The 23625-nt window shown below is 40.1% G+C and overlaps 2 protein-coding genes across 2 annotated transcripts in view; one reads left to right on the top strand and one right to left on the bottom strand.

Moving 5' to 3' along the window:
• gsap (gamma-secretase activating protein) overlaps window positions 1-23625 on the bottom strand; it is a 56236-nt gene that overhangs the window by 7448 nt on the left and 25163 nt on the right. Inside the window, exons 26-29 of the mRNA XM_085251983.1 lie at window positions 17822-17892; window positions 17498-17592; window positions 16823-16942; window positions 5311-5372 (exon numbers count right to left, since the gene is read on the bottom strand). Coding sequence (XP_085108109.1) covers window positions 5311-5372; window positions 16823-16942; window positions 17498-17592; window positions 17822-17892 — 348 coding nt within the window. The remainder of the gene's footprint in view (window positions 1-5310; window positions 5373-16822; window positions 16943-17497; window positions 17593-17821; window positions 17893-23625) is intronic.
• On the top strand, window positions 11253-15334 carry LOC146555758 (uncharacterized). The gene is made up of 2 exons (XM_085252967.1): window positions 11253-11648; window positions 14112-15334. Exons 1-2 carry the CDS (start codon window positions 11253-11255, stop codon window positions 14652-14654), a joined length of 939 nt encoding a protein of 312 aa, XP_085109093.1. The 3' UTR covers window positions 14655-15334.

The raw sequence follows: 23625 nt of genomic DNA, 5'->3' as shown, positions 1-23625 counted from the left end.
ATCCAATCCATTATTATTATTATTATTATTAAATTACTTACGAGTTTAATTTGTCAGCAACTTTCTGCCAGCCCTCTCTCCTTGCTTTTGCAGCCTTTGCAGTGTTCCCTTGCGTTTTAATTAAACTCTGAAACTCCTGAAATCCCTCAATCAAGAGTTCTTGCTCTGCTGCCGAAAAATACCGAGCGCGCTCCTTCGACATTTTCGCCGACCAATCAAAGGGTTGCCGATCAATGTTTCTACTAGTAGCCCCTGTTAAGCCACCCAGTGATCTCACATTACTTCATCCAGCTATACTAATCGTCAACAACAGGTGTGTTCGAAGAACCGGGATAGCGAGCTCAAAGTTAGCGCGATGATTTGATCTTGGATGTGTCATTTGATCTTGGATGTAGTAAGCGAGGTACGAAGAACGGACCCCAGCGCGGCAACAGCACAACAACAACAACACACAGGGCGCCCTCTGACCCCGGAAGGACACACCGTCGCAGCGAGAGGGCGTCACCCGTCACTATGGCAACATAAACAAAACATAACTGTACAAACAGAACCCCGAACAGCCCTGACCCGCTACATAGCCCACACCTAAGGGGTCAGACGACCCCATTACCGCACACAAAGTCCTGCAAATGTCCAAGTGCCTTCTTTTGGCGCACCGGCCGGTCACGACCGGCGGGGGAAAAGTCACTCGGGTCAGAACATGGGGTGCCACCATCATCCCACTTCTGACACCAATGTGGCGAGCTCAGACAACGAGGAGACGGAGGTGTCGTTTGGTCTTGCTTCCCGTGAGCTAGCCAGGGAGCACAGCCGTTTATTGACATCTGCAGAAGAACACTGCCGCTAGCTAACTGCTCAGCGCGGCAACCGCACAGCAACAACAACAACAACAACACACAAGGCGCCCTCTGACCCCGGAAGGACACACCCTCGCAGCGGGAGGGCGTCGCCCGTCACTATGGCAACATAAACAAAACATAACTGTACAAACAGAACCCCGAACAGCCCTGATCCGCTACAATATGCTGCTGAGAATATAGCCCAGAAGAAGCGTATAGTATAGCTTTTATTTTGGAAAGAGACATTTCTCTGTAATAAACTCTCTTTTCCAAAGATGAGTGATTCCTCAATCAGATACAGGTGTTACCGCGCCAGATCCGCGGCCCCGAACCGTAGTAAGGAAACCTCTGGCAATTACTTGAAGGTTCCGTAACTGACTCGTAGCCGGCAACAGCTTACTATACAGGTCAACTCCGCTAGCAAAAAGATCGAAGGAGGCGTAGGAAACTGCTTCACCGAACTTTATTTCTTCTCTAAGGCACGAACACCGCGTACAGTGGGCTGAAACTGTTTACTCACAGCGAGCATCGCCGACACAACTCTGGCTGTCGAGGGAGTTATTATATTCTTTTTATTTATTTTCTTTTCGTCTCTTCTGTAGCTAACCGTTACTTTTCCCCTGCTCCTCTCTTTCTCTTCACACACACACCAGGCAGTCCCGCTACACACATCCCGAATACATTTCCCATCAGGCTTCATCCTTAAAGGGCCATGCCTGTAACACAGGGCTTGCAAAATCGCTAGCCCAACGTCCCGGGGCTAGCGATTTTTCCAGTCGTACTACCAAAATCTATCTCTGCCCTGCCCGTCGGGCTATTGTAGGAAGGAAAAATATATGTCAATGCTTTTGCATTCTTTCGGAAATGTAGCTGGGTAATTATGTCATTGCCATCGGTGAACCACTGTCAATATGTGACATATTCAAATCGCGTTTGAATTTGCGCTTGTTTTTTGCTTTCATTTTACAAATGTCCAGGTGCCTTCTTTTGGCGCACAAGTCACTCGGGTCAGAACATGGGGTGCCACCATCATCCCACTTCTGACACCAATGTGGCGAGCTCAGACAAGGAGGAGACGGAGGTGTCGTTTGGTCTTGCTTCTCGTGAGCTAGCCAGGGAGCACAGCCGTTTATTGACATCTGCAGAAGAACACTGCCGCTAGCTAACTGCTCAGCGCGGCAACAGCACATCAACAACAACAACAACAACAACACAAAGGGCGCCCTCTGACCCCGGAAGGACACACCGTCGCAGCGAGAGGGCGTCACCCGTCACTATGGCAACATAAACAAAACATAACTGTACAAACAGAAGATTTCACTTGTCATGTTTGCATAGTAAGCTAACGATTGATAAGACGATGTCAGAGGAATTGGTGCGCAAATTATCATCACTCACCAATACACAGTTTGCGCGATTGCAAAGTGAAAGCAAAAAACAAGCGCAAATTCAAACGCGATTTCAGTATGTCATATATTGGCAGTGGCTCACCGATGCCAATGACATAATTACCCAGCTACATTTCCGAAAGAATGCAAAACCATTGACATATATTTTTCCTTCCTACAATAGCCCGACGGGCAGGGCAGAGATAGATTTTGGTAGCCCGACTGGAAAAATCGCTAGCCCCGGGACGTCGGGCTAGCGATTTTGCGAGCCCTGTATCTGATTGAGGAATCACTCATCTTTGGAAAAGAGAGTTTATTACAGAGAAATGGCTCTTTCCAAAATAAAAGCTATACTATACGCTTCTTCTGGGCTATATTCTCAGCAGCATATTAAACATATCAGGTCCCCATAAGAAGAATCATGTGCTAACGGCTGACTCGGGTAAAGTTTGTAGCATGCGTGCTTGTTGTTTTTGTCTGCTTCCACTTGTCTTTGCACTAGGATGATGTCGGTGTAAATGTGCAGTCATATTTGTTGTGTTCCCACTAGTGCTGTCAGCGTAAATCTCGTTGAAATGACGTTAACGCCACAACATGGCAAATCTCTGTTAACGAGCTACCGCGGATCGCCCGTGCATGGGGCTGGACGGCCAACACCTTAACGAGCTAACTGCGCTAACACACTAGCTCCCACCCATGTAATTGAGCTTTGCGTGGTACATCCAACATATTGTTTTATTTTACTCCATGACGCGCTTAACTTCAGGGTCATACGTCACATGAAAACCAAAATAGTTCCAAACGCCAGATCTGAATGAGGGTGGGGGAAGTTCAATTTGCCATGTTGCAAGGAGAGCTTAACTTCTGTCTTGCTAGCTTGCCCTGCGTGAATCTGCGTTGGACTACTCCGCCTAGGCTGCACTGTCGAGCGCAGATCCACTGAGCGCTCAACACAGACAGCATCGTCAGAAGGAAAGTTGATAAAATAAATTAAAAATTTATTTTGTATTGTTCGATACATATGGGTACGAACCGAAAGCACTGTATCGAACGGTTCAATATCGATACGAGTATCGTTGCACCCCTAGCTCTTATGCATAACTTGGTTGCAAACATTGGCTAATTGAATTACTTCCCTTCCTATTGGCTTGAAGCGATCTGGCCTTTCTCCTCTGACCTCTGGCGTCAAAAAGGCACCTCTCACAAAGAGAAATGCTGATCACTGGAGATTTTCTCTTTTCTGGACTATTTTCTGTAAATATATAGTTGTGCTGGAAAATCAAAGTAGATGAGCATTTTCTGCAGGATTTTTGTGGCTCGAGAGATATGGCTGAGTTGTCTGTCAGTCTGAAGGTTGGTGGCTCGATCACCACATCCTCCAGCCTGCATGTCAAAGTATCCTTGTGTAAGATACCGAACCCCAGGTTGCCCCGATACATTCATCTGAGTAAGAATGTGAGATTGAATGTTACAGAAGGCACTTAGGCACAGAATAAAGCACTTTATGAATGTAGGTGTTTGACTGGGGGAGTGAGGCTTGTAGTAAAAAGGTGAGTGAGTAGTAAAAAAGGGCTTTGAATGCTCAGTTAGAGTAAAAAAGCTGCATCTAAGCACTAATCCATTTACCATTTTACTGAAATACCCTGAAATACAGCCCACCTGACACCAACAGCCACTTTCAAAGTCACTTAAATCACCTTTCTGTTCAGTTTGAACTTCAGCAGCTTGTCTTTCATTTCTACAAGCCTAAACGCTTTGAGTTGCTGCCATGTGAAATTTGCTTTAACAAGCATTTGAATCAGTGTACCTAACAACGTGGCCAGGGAGCATATTAAAAAAAAAGAAGTAAAAAGGTCATGAGGGAGGAAATTAGCAGCAGAGCAAAAACATCGCTGTACCAGGCTGTAAACATGTTCATTTCTGGTGTTAACAAGGGAGCCTATTTGGACTGACTCATTTTTGGAGCCAACCTCAGGAGGCTATTTCAGTAACCGCAAGTTGGATTAATTTTTTTTTGTCTCGGAACCTCTCTGACACGTGGCATTAGGTGAGACGTGTCGCCACATTTAATCTTGATTTATGCAGCAACAATTTTATCAATTAATTTTAGTTAGCCAGGCCACAATTACATCTGGCAGCTGGAGCATTTCATTAAAAATTAATTCTTGCAATGAGTTTCTGTGGCGTATCCTGTTTTAGTTTAGTCCCACCACAATAACTGTAGTAAGCATTTATAATATTCCTGCATGAATTGACAAAAGAGCTGGTTCAACTGCATTCTGATCCCTGGTGTTCCTCATACAGTGCAAATATTGCTTATAAACATTTAATGGAAATCCTTGGTGGTTGGGGGTGGGGGGGGTCAAGCACACACAGGATGGGAATCATGAGAGGTGTTGGGCTTAGTCAAGGTGAAATCTCCTACATCTCCTGTTTTCTAACTCAGTGTGTTTGCTGTACCTGCTAAATCTCTTCTGCCCGCCAAAACCCAACCAGCAAAAGTGTAGCAGGCAGGAAACAGAACAGAGAAGCTAAACACTGAACATTCCTGTGTTCACAGTGCAGATGTAATGCACACACACACATGCACAAACACACCCGCAGCTACAAAAGAAATATACTGTACCCACACAGGAACACGTGGAAGTTACACAAGAGCTAGGACATAAACAGACACAGACTCAGTAGACAGCTATGTATGGAAACCCACTCCCCAACCCTCTGCGCTCACATGCGCCTTCACTCTCGTACCAGTTGGTTACACAAATGCTCTGTGATTGGCTTGAGGGGGGCTTGAGGGAGATGAGACCTAAAATAACTTCAAAATCCTAATTGGATCGGAATGGGAAGTTTGGGTAGAGAACCATTCGAGAAAAGATGACAACTCCCCTCCACCCCCACCCCACTAATAAAAGTGATGAGAATAGCCTGTGCATTGTTATATTCTTTTACTCCTTGCTCCTTCCAGGCTGTAGTTTTGCTCTAAATTCCTAGTTTGCAGACTTCGAGTTGTTACATTTGTTTGAATGTACTGTTTTAGGAATTAAGACACTGGAAAAAAGCCTTTGCAGAGATGCACATACCTCAGGAAGTCTCTTAAGGATGCTGAATTTCAGCCTCTCATTGGCATCACTGTTGTCCAAATCTAAACACACAGAGGAAACAGAGAGATGACATGTTGCTAATTAGTCTACTGAAGACAAACCCCAAATGCTAGAAAAAATACCGCAACACCTCACTTGAAATAAATGCAAATATCACCATCAAGATTTCCACAATCCTCAGCACTCAGTCTAGACGGCATGTAAAACTCTTCTTAATGCTCCTTCAAGTGCCGCATTTATTACAGGAGATTAAAACGAATAGAAAATATAAATAAATAGTCAAATATCTTGATGCATGCTCAATCATCCAGGTAAGGAAATCTAAAAAAGCTCATTCTGTTCATCTGGATGTAGCGTTTTCAGCGGGAGAAACGTTTCGTCAATCATCTATGTCACTTTTTTAGTCTCAGTTGAATCCAGCTTTTCCCAACCTAATCTAATAGGGGACAATTAAAATTTGATGTTTACCGTAAACCTATGCATCAAGATCACTATCAATGGTCCTTGATCAGTGGTTGATCAGTCGATATGACAATTTGCATATTAATGATGAAGAAACTGACCTCACAGCCCATTCTTCGTCAGTGGGAGATGAAATGTTTCTCCCACTGAAAACGCTACGTCCAGGTGAATAGAATTAACCTTTTGGGTAATAGTAAAATATATTTTACTTATATTTTACTTTGAAACAAGCAGAAAAAGCTTCACACGTGAGTACTAATTACTAATTTAATTCTTAGAACCACTTACGACAGCAGTTTCAGCACAGATATAACTCCACACATTCCAAGCAGCAAAGCAATATTAATTCCTAATAAAGTTAACGATACTTAAATAAATAAAACAGCCAATGTGAAAATATGCAAACGTGTGGCTAAAATCATATTATTATTAATGTGCATTAAACTTTATTATAGTAGCTGTTATAAAGGAGCTGCGGAAGCACTTAGACTTGCACTTTGGTGCAATCAGTCTTTGACTGAAGGTTCTGCTGTTGATAACCTCCAGGGCATGAGGCAGGTGTGTAGGGTTGATCATAACTTATTTCAGCTTCTGGAGCATTTTTCTCTCCACCACCTGCTGGACTGTCTCAAGTCCAGCAGGATCCAATTATTTCACACATTGCTCTTAAATGGCACGCAGAGGTGGAACTACAGAGCTCTGCACTGCACCTAGAGAGTGCAGTACCATGCCAAAGCTTTCATAGGGCTGAAGTTGGTGGGTGGTCAGCCCACTATTTATGGTTTGAGCTAAAAACCACTGGATGTACTACCACTAACTTTTATATAGTTAAGTGGCAAATTAAGATGGTAAAACCTGCTTAACAGCAGGATTTTAGCATTGCCATTCTGAACACAGCATTCTAATCTTACAATGTTGTATATCTAGAACATATATACAGTATATTGACTGGATGGTGTGGAATAAGAAAAATATTTTACTGCTACTCATACTCATCATTATCACCATTGCATTAATTAACTTTGCATTAAGTCATTACCATTACATTAATCAAATTAATCATCATTTCAGTAAAACATTTATTGAAGCTGTTGGCATTACATTAACCTTTTTATTACAGGTACAGCTAAGATCATTTTACACACATTGCACTTTGTGCTAATTAAAGAGTCAATTAATTGGAGGTTGTAAGCTTTGTTTGGCGCGATGTCCAGACAATCTATTGTGTAAGTGACTTGGAGCTATAGAAGGTTAAAACTGCGTACATGCCTACAAAACACATATAATACATATAATCTAGAAACAGGCTTGAGTGAAGGCCTGAATGTATCCGGCTTCTTGTTGCATTTGAGTTTTGCTTAGTAACAGGTGACAGAAGATGGGCCAAAAAGGAGGACCAGTCCCTGGGAAACGTCAGAGCCTGGATCCATCGCCACATTTGGAGAAGATGCTAGAGAGGGGAACTTCAGTGTCTGCATTTATCTCTTAAAATTGCTCATTGTCTATAAAACATGCAAATGATGTTCTTAAAATACAAATTATGTTCTTGTACAACACGAGAAGGGGCGTTAACCAACCCTGACATTATAAAAGCAATCTGAAGTGTATTTTTGGGTGGAGAGCTACATCTGATGTTTTGCAGTGTACATCTTCCCACGCGTGTGTTCAATAAACTCATCTGTTTGATTGCATCCTTCTGGGCTTCTGATATTTTGTTTTGGTTCTCAACATCGCGAATCGGGACAATGGGGAGAACTTTCAGTAAAAATATACTAAGAACATGACGCAGAGCCAATTACACCAACTTTGAATACATTCAGACTGTTTGAAATATTTCATCTTCAGATATTTTACCTTGGAGTACACATTGACAATAAACTGGACTGGGCTAAAAACACCACAGCACTTTACAGAAAGGGCCAGAGTCGTCTCTATTTTTTGAGGCGACTGAGGTCCTTCAACATCTGCCAGAAAATGCTCAGGATTTTCTATGAGTCTGTTGTGGCCAGTGCGATCCTCTATGCTGTTGCATGCTGGGGGAGCAGGCTGAGGGTCGCAGATGCCAACAGACTTAATAAACTAATCCGCAAGGCCAGTAATGTTGTGGGGATGGAGCTGGACTCCTTCAAGGTGGTGTCGGAGAGGCGGATGCTGTCCAAGTTAAAGACAATGTTGGATAACACCTCCCACCCACTCCATGACATGTTGGTCAGTCACAGGAGCACGTTCAGTGAGTGACTGAGATTACCGAAAAGCACCACTGAACGACACAGGAAATCTTTCCTGCTTGTGGCCATCTCCCTGTACAACGCATCCACTTAACACACTGGTTACTGCTACAACTACACGTTTCTTTTCCAGCTATTTATTTATGAGTGACTTATGTATGTATATATATATATATATATATATATATATATATATATGTATATATTGTACTATTCTTAGTTAGCGTATTGTCTGTCTTGTCTTGATGTTGGTTTATGTTGGTTTAAAATGGAGCACTGTAACAAAAAATAATTTCCCCCAGGGATCAATAAAGTATTCTGATTCTGATTCTGATTTTTGGGTCTGTTGATCTTTGTGACAAGTCAAAAATGTTTGGCCTTTAAACAATGCGCTCTTCATGAAGTCAGATAACTGCAGCATCTTGCAAACATGCTCCCTTATTACCCACAGCTCTGTAGTGTGACCTCTTTAACAGTTTCAGTGGTTACGAGCTACTTTACTTTACATTTAGGTGGCATTCTGACATAACAGGTGTGTGTTTGTCCAACTATTCCTCATTTCAGCTTTTCATCATAATAGAATCAATCATTTAAGCAGCATGTATATGTAGCTGAAAATGATTTACCGATTACAGATATAAGTTGACGCCTATCTGGTTTGAGTCATTATCTTTGATTGAGCTTCAGTTGGCTTGCAGCAGCAGGTAGCAGCAGGAGGTAGGTTCATTAAACACACCTCACTGAGGAGTGAAAAACACACAGTTTGTCCCAAACCTATACTTCATACTGATCGTGAGAAAGGTTTATGATTAAACGAAAAAACACAAACAAACATAGATCACCCACTTTTGAGAGTGAGTTGTTGTACTCGCAATGCAAAGCACAAACTACGTTTTCCGTTCACAGCACTGTGAGAGGTTACAGTAACCTGTGGGAACATACAGAAAACCAGAAGTACTGAAACTTTAAAAAGTCATCTTGTTTCTGTTTGCAAAGGTTAGCTGGCAGTGACAGTTCAGTAAAGTGAAGTGAAAGTCAGTTTTAAGAACATCTAAAGGTATTTTGAGGCACTAGTTGTGTCAGTTCCTTTTACTATAAAGCTGTTATGTCATGTTGATTTTTGTATTATACATACATACATACTTTTATAGTTTTTATACAGTGCATTGGTGCGTATAAACATGGTGAAGACGCTTCAAGATCATAGGAAGGCACTTGTTACATCTAAGGTATCCAGAAGAGCATCTCTGAATGCACAGCAGCAGTAGACCGCACACCATGTGAAACTCTTGTCAGCAAGGAATAAGAAACTGAGGCTACTGTTTGCATAGGCTCACCAAGATGGGACAAAGAAGATTAAAACAGAAACGCCGTTTGGTCTGATCGGTCTCGATTTCTGCTGCAACATTCGGACTATATAAAAATTAACAGTATTAACAGTTCAGGCTGCTGCCGGTGGTGTAAAGTTGGTGTAAAGGTGTGGCGGATATTTTACTTCGAACTCTTTGGGTTCCTTTGTACTCATAGTGAATCGTTTAAACACCACAGTCTACCTGATTATTGTTGCTGACCATGTCCATCTTTTTTGACAATATATTTTGATGGCTGCTTCCAGCACGATAATGCAACATGCCACAAAGCTCAAGCTCTTAAACCGGTTCCTTTAACATAAAAATGAGTTCACTGTACATAAATGGTGTACCTAGTTAAGTATATATATATTAAATGCTAAAAATGCTGTGATGATTGCAATGTAGTGCATACTGTGTACAATTAGTATTATGGATTTGGGACATATCCATAAGTCCTGGTGAGTTGCTAGTTTAACTGCTAGGCAAAGTATTTCAAAAATGTATTTTATCTGCATGAAAGCTGGTCCGCATGTACATCTGTTTATCACTGTATGAACGTTTTCTAGGTTTCTGGGGTAATTCAGAAAGTAGTTTAGAGCAGCTGTGATCTGTGGTGACAGTGGTTTTCAAAATGGCAAATATAATCAGTTGCTTTACTGACTGAAAAGACAAGCTTTTTATATCTGGTAAAGAGAAGTAAAAATGTGTAGTATTTACAGTAAAGCAGTTGGGTATTAGATAAAAGTAAATAAACACAGAAGCTTCCTTTCACAGATATGGATTAAACCTAATCCTAGAATAAATACTTCTTTTTCTACACTTAATCCATGGCTCGCAAAACACCTGCAGAAATCTACAGCCACATTAAAAACTCTGAGAAGTTGTGTTCCTTTGTGCTAAATGCTATTGTCAACACACGGACAAGCAGTCTTTCTTTTTTTTTAAAAAAGGCAAACTTTTGTTCCTCAAAAATAATACACTGTATAAAATGTAAATTATGTCATCATTCCCACCTTCATTGTCACCTTCAAATACTCCTCGTCACTGGGGTTTCTACTCAGGAGTGTCTTTCAAAGGACATTTATGGATGCTTGTGGGTTTAAAAAGGTCTCTAATTAATTTCAATCTGAATGAATTTGCAACAGACAGATTCAGCCTGTGTGCAGACTGTCTGGCATATGTCTCTAAGAGATTTCTTCCCAGGATCTGCAGGTGATTGTAGTGTAGTAACAATTCTGACCCACATGGGAGACCCACACTAGAAGAAATAACCCTAAAAGTTTGGTAAAAATATAAACACAAGGCCTTGTTGAATAATGTACTCTGGGCAGACAAATCAAAGATAGAACTGATAGAAAACACACAGGGGAAGATTTTCAGGAGGATAAACTTATACCAACTGAAATGTATGGAGGTGGTGGTGCTATGTTTTGGGTCTCTTTGCTTCCTCTGGGAGTGGACTGTGAATGAGCTATGAATTCTGCATTAGATCAAATACTTTTCAAGAGTGATATGCAAAAATAAAAAACTTTCCTTTTTACATAATTTGTGGTTATATTGCTTCTTGTCACTAGAAATTGCTAAAGGACACTGACTTGTGACTGGCACATCCTTCGACTGTCTTCTTATGTACATGCAGCTTAACTTTAAATATCCCTTGTGAAGTATTATACATAAACAAAAGAAGAAAAAGAAGAAAAAAGCTCTTGTTTACATGTGATTTTTTCCCCCCTTAAATATACCTCAAGACCACAAACCACTAGGGTGTGTGCAAAACAGCATGTAGGTCACACACCTGAGTTGGATACAACATGGGCTATACCTCTTTCAGATCTAATTAAGTCTCACTGTTGCTATATCTTTCTCTTTCAACTTCACAATGAATACCGAAGACCATTCCAACACCTCCTCCATCCTCTTCTTTTTACCTACATTCCACAACTGCTTCTTTTCAGAATCGTGCCTCGATCCTTGGTACATTGCTGCTGGTGTGGTTATTCTATTAAGCTCCATACTCGGCATCTTGGCAAACATCAGTGTGACAGGGAAACTCATTCAGAATTTGCGCGGTTCCTCCATGTCGCAGCACCTCATCTTCAACCTGGCACTGTCGGACCTCCTCTGTCTGCTCATCCTGGTGGTCGGCAGCATCGTTTTCTGGACCGGGCTACATTTAAACCATTCAATCTGTCAACTTCTCGTTTATCTCTTATTTTTCTGCAACACCACCAACTTAAACGTTCCGGTGCTGATAAGCATCCAGAGGTACTACCAGGTATGTATTTATCAGTCCTTTAAATATGTTGTCATTTTTTCTGAAAATAAGATCACAAGTAGGACTTTTGTTTGAGTCAATTAAGAGTGTTTCTTATCTTGGGAAATAAAAAACAGATGTACAGTACTGTCTATAAGTACTGTCTAAAAGAGCCACCGCACATTTGTTTATATTTTCCTTCCAATGAGCCAGACTTTCCTAAAGTTTTTAATGTGGTCTTAATCAATTGTTTAAGGCTTTCTGAAGGTCTTTCAAAGTTTTTCTTTGGACATTGGCAGCTTTTCATTTACTTTCAGTCCATTTGGGATTGTTTTGCTTTATTGTTTTTTTAAATTTAGCCTCTTAACACTGATCTTTGAATCATTCAAGCATATAAAGGTTACAGGGATGAACCAGTGCTGTGTCTACACATCACAAAAAACTGAGCAAATAACCAGTTTTTATCTTTGGGTACTTTGTTACAAGCACAATCACAAAAATGCATCATTTATCCCCATTCCTCTAGTTGAATCTATAAAAAAATACCAACAATATCACAGTTTGACAGGCATAAAATAGTAATATTGCACCAACAATGTGATTCCTAAGATTTGTTAGATGAAATCTATATAAACTGAAAAAGTGGAGCACAAAAGTGAAAGTGCTAAAAACTATCATCTACAGATGATATTTGAAAGTCATGTCCTTAAGATATAGGGGGGAAAAATCCAGCAAAGACCTGACACAGGACCTGAGAGATGCATCTGGCCCTTTAGTTGATTTATTCACTGAAACCTCATCAGAAATAGTCTCAGGTGGCTGTCAAGAAATCATTCTTAAGGAAGGGAAACAGGGAGAAAAGCCTGAGGTATGCCAAATTACACAAGGACTGGGCTGAAAATCAGTGGCCACATGTACAACCTTGGAATATTTTTGTTCAAATCATCCTCAGTATATTCAGAAGAAGAGGTCAAAATGGAGGTACAACACTGAGTGTCTACAGCAGTGGATCCCTTATCCCCTGGTTTGGAGATGGATTTTTTTTAAAATTGGTGGACTGAAAAATACAAAAAAAGATACCACCAGATTTTGATCCATCGTGAAATACCATCTGGAAAGAGTCTGATTGGCAGCAGGTTCATTTTTCAGTACGACAACAATCCCACACCCACTGCCAATGTAGTAAATGCAAACCTGTATAGAAAACTGCGCAATGGAACACTATCAGTCATGGATTTGCCTCCATAGCCCAGACATTAGCATTTTTGAAACAGTGTGGGATCATGTTGACAGAGAAAAGAACAAAAAGGCAGCCAACATCCAAAGAAGAGCTTTGAATGTCCTTCAAGAATCCTGGAGAACTATTCCTGAAGACTACTTAAAGAAATTACAAGAAAAATTTCCTATGAGTATTCAGACTTTCAAGCTCATTAGATTTGTAGAGCGTTTTCCATTGTTCACATACATTAACCAATTATTCTTTAAAAAAAAAAAAAGGAAAGAAAAGAGAAAGGTAGCCAAATAAAAACAGTAAAAGAAACAAATGAAAATCTACTTTGGCATTCTTACGCCAAGCCAAGCCCTTCCTTTGGCTCACATACGTGTAAAATTATTTCCAAAGTGAAGCATTTGTCATGCTTCCTACATGACAGAGTCAATAATATTTATTCTTCCAGTTCCACTACTGTAAATGGAAGAAATAATAATCTTAATCTCCTCCTGGTTCCAATATACTGTACATACATTCCAATAAAAACCCCATTGAGATGAGATAAACTTTACAAGAGAGAATAATCCCTGCCGCTCAGTAATGTACCTCACTGGTCCCACCGGCATTTTAACCAGATATGGTCTGTAACAAATAAGCCAGCAAGACAAAGCTAAACGAGAAAGCCAAAAGACTCCCCAGTGGGGCGCAGGAAAGCTGAAGGAAAGGCGAAGGGGAAGAGCCGTATTGCATGAGGTGAACGTCATATTCTGAATACACAAACACTGATATCGCTAAATGCATCTTATATTCCCCTGAGGATACTATTATAACCCAATTTCCATTCATAAACCCACTTTAAAATCGTAGGAGCTTGTCTTCGTATCATTATTAACTTTTCTTTCTTTCTTACTTGTTTGTCCATGCGCACAGTGCAAACAGAAACTTCTAATATTTAATCCAGCACAGTATTGATGATGCCAATTTGATAAAATGTATATAAATGTAAAAAGAAAAAGGTACAAGCTTAACAAATAGAACAATACCCTTTAAAATATGCCACTGCAGGCAAGATTTAAATAACAGTGACTATAATTCTTATTGGTGTGGGGATTAAAACCACTGATCACATAAAGGTAATATTTAATATTACACCAATTCTTCTAGAGAATGAAATCCAGATTGAATGGGTGGGTGTGGGCTCAATACCCACGAACACATCAGTGAATGAAAAATGCAGCAAACTTTAATCTAAAAATGTCCTTTTCATTTGCCAGGTTCTGCACCGTGAGAAGTGGATCGAAGTGACCCCGACACAGCAGAAGATTTTTTTGTCCTCTGTGTGGCTACTCGGAGCCCTGCTTGGTATATTTTTCCTAAGTGAGGTGAAAATTAAGAAGTGGACGGATAAGGGCTCCTGCGAGAATCTCAGCTTCTCACCGGTACAAGAATGTATCTACATCACATTCACAGTTATCAGCCATGTCGTCTCATTGACCTGCTACTCACTACTTGTTAGAGGGATCAACCGAATTCAAATCTTTGATAAGAAAAAGCTGAGGATTACCAAGTTATTTCTTCACATCATCGCTGGTTCCCTGGTATTTGCTGTCATTGCTCTGATGTTTCGCACAGCGTATGTGACTGTGCGTCTCGCAGCACCGGAAAAACTGCTTTACATCAGCAAAATGTTCATATTTATGGAATGTTTTTACTTTTTCAAGCACTCTCTGAACCCATTACTGTATTACTTTGCCTCTCTACATGAAAGCACCGATAAGGAAATCCGCTTCTTCATGTCTCTTGATGACAGCTCCTAATATGTTCTCCCATATTTTTGGCCTCCTCATTCTAATGTGGCCTGATAGCCATGAAAACTGATGGAAAAATATGGATCCTTTGTATGGACAAAAGAATTTGGATCTTTTTTACTGGACTGTGTGACTAAATGACTAAATGTATCAAGTTAAATACTAAAGTGACTGATTAGCTCATTTTCCTGTGGTATGATTATTCTGCCTTCACATTTTATCACCCATTAGGCTGGAGCCTAAATCCAGGTTACACCCTGGACAGATCGCCAGTCTATCGCAGCGCTAACACATAGAGACAGACAACCATTCACACTCATATTCATACCTACAGCCAATTTAAAACCCAGTTAAGTTAACTCATCTGAACTGTTGGAGGAAGCACGGAGAAAAAACACCCAACTACAGGGAAACAAGCTAGCCAGTGGATTCAAACCCAGGACCTTTTTGCTGCAAGGCAACTGGACTGCCACCATCCTGCTCTACAGTTTATTACATAATATATAATAATGTAGCAATGTATGTCATTGCATGGCCAAAACACTGTACCACATCCAAAACTAATAGATAGATCTGTTATTTTGGTTCTTTAAATCTCAAACTTTGTTTGCTTCACTGAAAGAATGGACACATAAAAAAATAAAACGATCTAATAAGGAGATCTATTTGGAGATGAGACTTATTGTGTTTTGAGCAAATAAAATCAGACTTTTAATGTTTATGGTGCATTTATGTGCTGTTTAATGAATGCGAAATATGGTTCTGACTCCAAACACGTCACGTGAACCCTCTCTAACTGAGTGAGCAACTTAGAAAGACTGCAAAATGTTTTGTTTGGTTGATAATCAACTTTTAATTTTGATTGGTACAGAATTTTGGACCAGTATTTATTTTCTAACGCAGCTTTGGGTTGTAACTGTTAGCCGCACTAGGCACAGACAAGTTATTTTTAACAGCAGCAAGTAGAGCAGCAATATTTATTTATCACAGGCTCTAAATAGCTAACAGCAGGTTGTTTAAAATACAAAACATCTTTGTAGTATTAATGTAGTTTTATGACACGGTAAACTTCCTGACTTCAAATCTCATAATCCCATATTTTATTTACAATAGAACATCAAAACATGTCGAACAATTATTTAACAAAAGTCTGTATTTATCTGGGAACTGAGGAGATCAGCTGCTGGGATTTTGGGAGAATATTTTTCATTTCATAATGCTCCAGATGTTTTCAGTGGGTGAAAGGTCTGGACAGCAGCCAAGCCAGCTCAGCGCCCTGACTCTTCTACTACTAAGCTATGCTGTTGTAATAAATGCAGCATGAGGCTTAGCGTTGTATTACTGAAACGTGCAAGGCTTTCACTAAAATAAATGTTGTCTGGATGGGAGCATATGTTGCTCTGCATTTGTGGATGGCACTGTGACAGCAAAAGTTCTTTTTGGGGGGATGTGTTGCTGCCATCAGATTCTAAATGAGCTAATATTTGTCATGCAGTAGTAAAACGTTCTAGTTTAAATACTGTCTGTGATTCACTGTGAACAAAATGTGGTTTCATGAGGTTTGCAAATCATTGCATTCTGTCTTTATTTGCATTTTACACAGCGATGATGACAACCTGAGAAGAATGAAAAGTTACATTTATAGTGTTAGTTTGCAGCTTAGCGTGTTAACATTAGCACTAAATGCAAACTGCACTTAAGGCTAAATCAAATGCATTAACTACACTGAATAGTCACTTTATTAGGTACAACTTGCTAGGAGCAGGTTTGACCTCTTTGTTCTGATGGTGGATCTAATTCTAACGACTGCGAGTTCAGCAAATTCACTGTTATGCTCAAGAAACCAGTTTGAGATGATTCAAGCTTTGTGACATGGAATGATATCCTGGTGGAAGAAGATGGATGCACTGTGGTCATAAAGGGATGGGCATGGTCAGCAACTATATTCAGGTAGGTTGGGCATTTAAATGAGGCTCAGTTGGTACTAACTGTGCCAAGAAAATATCTTTACACTGTAATCAGCAGCCTGAACTGTTCATATGGGATGGGTCAGTTCAAAGTTTGCTCATTCTCCTCTGACCTCAAAGAAGGATATCTGTATATCTTCTCTTTTTTACGAAATCAGTGCAAAATTAGAAACTTTTGAGCACTTAATACAAAAGAGAGCAAGCGCCTACCCGTCATGAGGCGAGACACAAAGGTCTCGGTGAGCTGCAGGAAACCGTGGTCAATGTACTGCAGAAAGGTGTGATGAGGGAGGCAGCGCACAGCAAACACGGCAAACAAGGTGTGATAGCCTGGAGAAACACAAAGGAGGCATCTGCTTTTTATGTTCCTAAATTCTCCTGCAGGCTTTTTAGCCCGTTTTCATGTTTACCAGTTTTATTTGTTCAGTCTTTGTATTGTATTGTAAAAAGCCTGACATAAAACAAATGGAACAAAGCATTCAGCTGACTGCTCAGCTTCAGAGGAGTGCATTTCTTACTTTTATTTACCAAAGGGATACACGCTCAGTATGCCTGCTGCGTTACACTTTCACTTCATTTAGACACATTTAAACCTCCAGCCTCAGTGTTAAGGGTGTGTTGACGTCTCGCATTCATCATCTCCCCCCCCCCCATTCCCTTACAGTTTATGATCCCAGCACAGAAAGCCTTCGCTGGTGCTTAGGCTCCAGAAAATTTGTCCAAATGATTAAAATGCATTCACACTTTCTTACTCATGTCTGCATATTGTTAAATGTTTAACATATTTTTGGTTACATTAGCGCAGAGGAAAAACACACACATTGTTACGCTGGCTGAGGCAGAGGCAGACCGGATTATAACAGCTAGTTTTAAAGTGTGTGATACCAGGTGGGAGGGGCAGGCAGAGACTCCGGGTGGATTCCAGGATCCGAAGCATGAAGTGAAAGACGGACCACTCGGCCGGACTGCCCTGCTGCGTCCTGGAACGCACGCACGCACACACGCAGACACACACACACACACACACACAATTCAGATAAGAACATTACATAAGGTGAGTACACATGTGATGAGAGGTTAACACAAATACACACATGTGGGCACACACGTGACGGGGAATGATGGTGCACACATACCTCGAGATGATTGCACACCTTTAGTCTGCACTTTATATTACATTAGTTGGAAACATGACTGATTTGTACTCACAAGCACAAAACACGAGGGCCGAGTTTGTACTTCAGCCAGACTGACTCCAGCACGTGTCTGATGAGCTCCAACTAAACACACAAACACACACAGACAGAGACACACCTTAGCGTTTGAGCCGCATATGCTCGATTAGATTCAAATGAAATGAAACTCGAATGATTTGTGAGCCTGTAAACTTTTGCGCAAAGCAGGGCGTTTTATCTGAAAAAGTTTCGACATGTTTTTCTGCTGTGGCGACAGTGATGTTCGCTTCATGGAAATTTACACTTGTCCTATGATCAGTTTCCTCACTTCTCCCTTTTTTTTTCCTACTTCCCATTTTCATCTCGAGTAAACAAGTGCAACCCCAGTGCACCAGGATGTGAACACGTTTCACACTCGCCCATATTATTTCGCCACACGCTTGGGATCATACGAACGCACTCGACCCGTCCTCAACGTATCGGCCCGTACTGAAAGATTCATGGGCTTTTTTCCACAGGTGATCACTCTTTCACTTGTACAATAACAGGAAAAACGATCCATATCCTGGACACCAGTTGGAAACCTTCCGCCAGCTGCTCCAAATGCCAGCAGCCAACATCCTCCACTCACCTCGGGGTGGGAATTAGCTGCACTTATGTAACAGACGAACCCAAAAGTCAAAAAGGTGTTCAGGATAAACATAATAATAAGCTCCTCTGGGCTTTTCCCCCCCACTTCTTGACGATGCTTTATTAAGTTTTAAATAATGTTAAACTTACCCCTGCACCGTCTGTGCTAAATAACACCATAAATCCCCCCAAACTCTGTATCTTTAAAAGCCATGAAAAAATATGAACCCCCGCTAAGGGTGATAACAATTTTAAATGGAAACTATGACAAAGGAAAACTATTATTTTTGTATTATTACTTTTTTTTCTAGTTTCCATAGTGGATTTAAAGGTTTTGAATGAATTCTGATTTAACTTTGCAGGGTGGTAGGGTAAGGTCATTTTAACAAGCCATTAAAATTTGGCAAGGTCTTCAAGATCAACCTAATGATTTATTGGTTGAAAATCGACAAAAAGCCTTACAAATGTGGTGTGTATTGTCAACATATACAGTGGGGCAAAAAAGTATTTCGTCAGCCATCGATTGTGCAAGTTCCCCCACCTAAAATGATGACAGAGGTCAGTAATTTGCACCAGAGGTACACTTCAACTGTGAGAGACAGAATGTGAAAAAAAAATCCATGAATCCACATGGTAGGATTTGTAAAGAATTTATTCGTAAATCAGGGTGGAAAATAAGTATTTGGTCAATAACAAAAATACAACTCAATACTTTGTAACATAACCTTTGTTGGCAATAACAGAGGTCAAACGTTTACTATAGGTCTTTACCAGGTTTGCACACACAGTAGCTGGTATTTTGGCCCATTCCTCCATGCAGATCTTCTCGAGAGCAGTGATGTTTTGGGGCTGTTGCCGAGCAACACGGACTTTCAACTCCCGCCACAGATTTTCTATGGGGTTGAGGTCTGGAGACCGGCTAGGCCACTCCAGGACTTTCAAATGCTTCTTACGGAGCCACTCCTTTGTTGCCCGGGCGGTGTGTTTTGGATCATTGTCATGTTGGAAGACCCAGCCTCGTTTCATCTTCAAAGTTCTCACTGATGGAAGGAGGTTTTGGCTCAAAATCTCACGATACATGGCCCCATTCATTCTGTCCTTAACACGGATCAGTCGTCCTGTCCCCTCGGCAGAAAAACAGCCCCATAGCATGATGTTTCCACCCCCATGCTTCACAGTAGGTATGGTGTTCTTGGGATGCAACTCAGTATTCTTCTTCCTCCAAACACGACGAGTTGAGTTTATGCCAAAAAGTTCTACTTTGGTTTCATCTGACCACATGACATTCTCCCAATCCTCTGCTGTATCATCCATGTGCTCTCTGGCAAACTTCAGACGGGCCTGGACATGCACTGGCTTCAGCAGCGGAACACGTCTGGCACTGCGGGATTTGATTCCCTGCCGTTGTAGTGTGTTACTGATGGTGACCTTTATTACTTTGGTCCCAGCTCTCTGCAGGTCATTCACCAGGTCCCCCCGTGTGGTTCTGGGATCTTTGCTCACCGTTCTCATGATCATTTTGACCTCACGGGATGAGATCTTGCGTGGAGCCCCAGATCGAGGGAGATTATCAGTGGTCTTGTATGTCTTCCATTTTCTGATGATTGCTCCCACAGTTGATTTTTTCACACCAAGCTGCTTGCCTATTGTAGATTCACTCTTCCCAGTCTGGTGCAGGTCTACAATACTTTTCCTGGTGTCCTTCGAAAGCTCTTTGGTCTTGGCCATGGCGGAGTTTGGAGTCTGACTGTTTGAGGCTGTGGACAGGTGTCTTTTATACAGATGATGAGTTCAAACAGGTGCCATTCATACAGGTAACGAGTGGGGGACAGAAAAGCTTCTTACAGAAGACGTTACAGGTCTGTGAGAGCCAGAGATTTTCCTTGTTTGAGGTGACCAAATACTTATTTTCCACCCTGATTTACGAATAAATTCTTTACAAATCCTACCATGTGAATTCATGGATTTTTTTTTCACATTCTGTCTCTCACAGTTGAAGTGTACCTCTGGTGCAAATTACTGACCTCTGTCATCATTTTAAGTGGGGGAACTTGCACAATCGGTGGCTGACTAAATACTTTTTTGCCCCACTGTATCTATACAGATTTAAAATAATAACTCACATTTGACCTCTAACATTTCCTTCAAAAGACTGATGTGAAGGCCAAAATGGTAATATTACTATATACAGCTATATAAAACTGTGTCTTACTGCCATTGTTTGTATTAACAACATATAGACATAAAAGGAACAATATATGGGGATTCTAACGTTACTTTTGACCTCTGACCTCTTCTTCAAGGTCAAATAAACCTTCAGAAAATGTCTTTTATCTTTAAAACTGTTCTTAAAAATTCTACTGCCTTTGTTTGTAGGGGCAACATTTTGGAAACCATACTGCTGTATAAAGATTCTAAATATCACATTATAGTTTGCATCCAAATATCAGGTCATAATTGACCTTTGACCTCACTTTTACATTTCGCATCTGCCTTTCTTTCATGCTGCTTAGTCAGTTAGAAATTATCTGATAAGCTACAGTTATTCATGTCCATGTTATTTATGAATCGATACCTATGATCTACTCCTACATAATGTTTGTGTAATTAAAGTAAACATCTGTCATGCTACCCTTATTAAAGATCATTTAAAAAGAACAAAGAAAACAAATGAACATATAAAAATACAATATTATCTGCTTTAAAGTAAATACTGCTCAGAGAGTGAGCTGCTTTGGTGGAGGGCTGAGTTCTCAGAGTGCTTCTTGTTTGGGGATTTATTTCTTTATTATCTTTAATTTCTTTTAAATCCTTTTTCCTCTCCGTTTCTTTTTGAATTTTCTTAAAGCCCATTTTGTCAGCACTGTAAGCACAAATTAGGAAAGGAATGCCCCAAAAGACCATTGCATTCATCACGCATTTCAAAGTATTTTTCTCCAAAAATTAGAAACTGTACTCGGTTGTCAACCTTTCAAACAAAACAAATTCCTAGAAGCTCAAGCAGCTCGTTGCTGATGCAGGAGCAGCGTCTTTGTGGAGAAAACGGTCAAACAAAAGGCAATCAAGTGATTTAAAGGCACACACACAAACACAGTTATCCCTCTGCGGCCTTCTGCTCCAATTTATAAAGTCGCCAATTTGTCTTAATGAACCTCGGCCCAGACAGGAAGCTGGATTTACCCGTGTAGGTCTCTTGTTAGCAAAAAGTTTAGTAACCTTGGGTAGAGAGCAACTTTTCTACTGCATAGTAAGTATATTCCAGCCTATTAGTTGCAATACTTTTTTTTTTTTAGCAATTCATATTCGGCTATTAGTGTGGTTGTTCTTTGCCTTGACATTGGCTGTGTTATAAAAAGGAATGCATCTCCGTTGTCTGTGGCAGCGGGGACAGGAAATAAATAACTATGACAATAATGTACTGCCGAGCTGTAATCTATCATAACAGAAGTTCCCCAGCTCTTAAAAGCTGTAATCTTTTTCATTGCCAACTTTTCCCCTGTGTCAATGTAACCATTAGTCTCAATAAGCACCAACAAGAAGGGGAGATGTTCTGTTTTGTAGTACCACCCTGAGTTTTTCAAGCATGAGTCAGCTTGATGTGAGTCAGTTAGTGAGCTTAAAGTCAAAAGCATCTTTTAAATGAGTCCGTCAGCCAAATGTTCACTTTCATGCAACCAAAGAAAAGAAATTATTATTTAAAAAATCATTTTCATTCCAAAGGCGCAGGTTAAAGCTCAGGAGCCCACCATACCAAGCTGAGCCATCGACAGATCCTACTGTGAGCAGATGAACAGAGAGGATTTCTTCTTTTATTTCTTTTTTTTTTTTATACTCTGTTATTTACAATTCCACAATGTAATGTCCCAAAACATAATGCATCCTGCTTTCAATTCACTTCCCGCCTTACCCTTGGCCTGATTTAACACTGTTGTGTTGATGTATGCCGTATGTCTGCTTTCAAGGGGCTCCTAACTGTGAAGGGACTCACCCACCAGGAATACTAAAAACTGACTTTACAGAGCCAAGAACCTCTATCTGATACTGAACACAGGTTGAGAAAGTCTTTCCACTTGGATGTGCAGATCCTATCTGCACGAGCTGTACATTTTAATGAAAATTTTATTTGTGCTTTGTGTAGCAAGTCTCAATAAAAACGGGGAAAATTTTCTAAAACTCTTCTAAACAATGATTTTATTCACAATAAAACATAAAAACAAACACATCAAATGGTTAAATTGAATATATACTCCATTATAAGAAAAAATACTGGGCTTCGTATAGTAATTAATTTAGTTATTTTTACTGTCTTTTTGTATTTTGTGCATTTAACTGCTGAAAATACTTATTAAATATATTTGGGGTTATAAAATAAAATGTTATGTTCTAATTATTTTTCCCATTTCTACTCTAATAGCGCTCACTTTGACAAGCTCATTTTTTCTATCGTGATCCCAGCTGCTGTGAAGGCTTACCCAGGCAATGCAATTATCCAGCAGCTACCCCCGCAGGTTTGCTCAGTGCTCACAGTGACGACTTCATCATGGATAAATTCCCCAGTAATACTGATTATTGCCATTATGTCAAAAGAAGTTGTTCATGCCATTTCAGAAGTATCAGTTATATTTAAGTTTTTTTATTTCCTGGTTGCAAAGAAAAAGACCATGGGAACTTCTTGTTATGCCAAACTTTAGAGATTTTACTGAATTTACCTTTTTCCCCCCAGAATACCAGGAGAGCGATCACTGGAGTTTAGTAATAATGAATAAAAAAGAATACATAATAAATAAATAGTGATTTTTTTGTTTGTTTGTTTTCAATGCCGTGACATTTTCAAAATAAAAGCCTCAAGTTATTTATTTGCTGCTTAGAAGGTGTTTTAGAAGAAGCATTACAAAATTAACACATCCTGCAAAAATCTGATTTTCAAAATAAAATATCTGACTTTCAGTTGATGTCAGCTTATCAGCATGCCTTATGGTTGCCAAACAAAAGTATAATAGTATGCTTTTTTAATAATAAAAGACTACTATTTAAATTGGGATTTCTTAAATGTTAGAAGTACCTACTATTCTATATTTACTACTATACTTGCTACAACTTTTTTGAAGCTGGTACTTTTTCTAATGAAATCAATGGACAGATGTATTTTGCTGACATGTCACATTTAAAAATGACAAATGTGACTACTGATCTGCAAAACAAATGATG

This window comes from Mchenga conophoros, linkage group LG17, assembly GCF_057382185.1.
Source record: "Mchenga conophoros isolate Kocher_MC1m ecotype Shallow Benthic linkage group LG17, M_conophoros_male_GT1.1, whole genome shotgun sequence".
NCBI lineage: Eukaryota > Metazoa > Chordata > Actinopteri > Cichliformes > Cichlidae > Mchenga > Mchenga conophoros.
The sequence above is the reverse complement of the archived record's forward strand: the minus strand, read 5'-3'. Positions and strand labels throughout refer to the sequence as shown.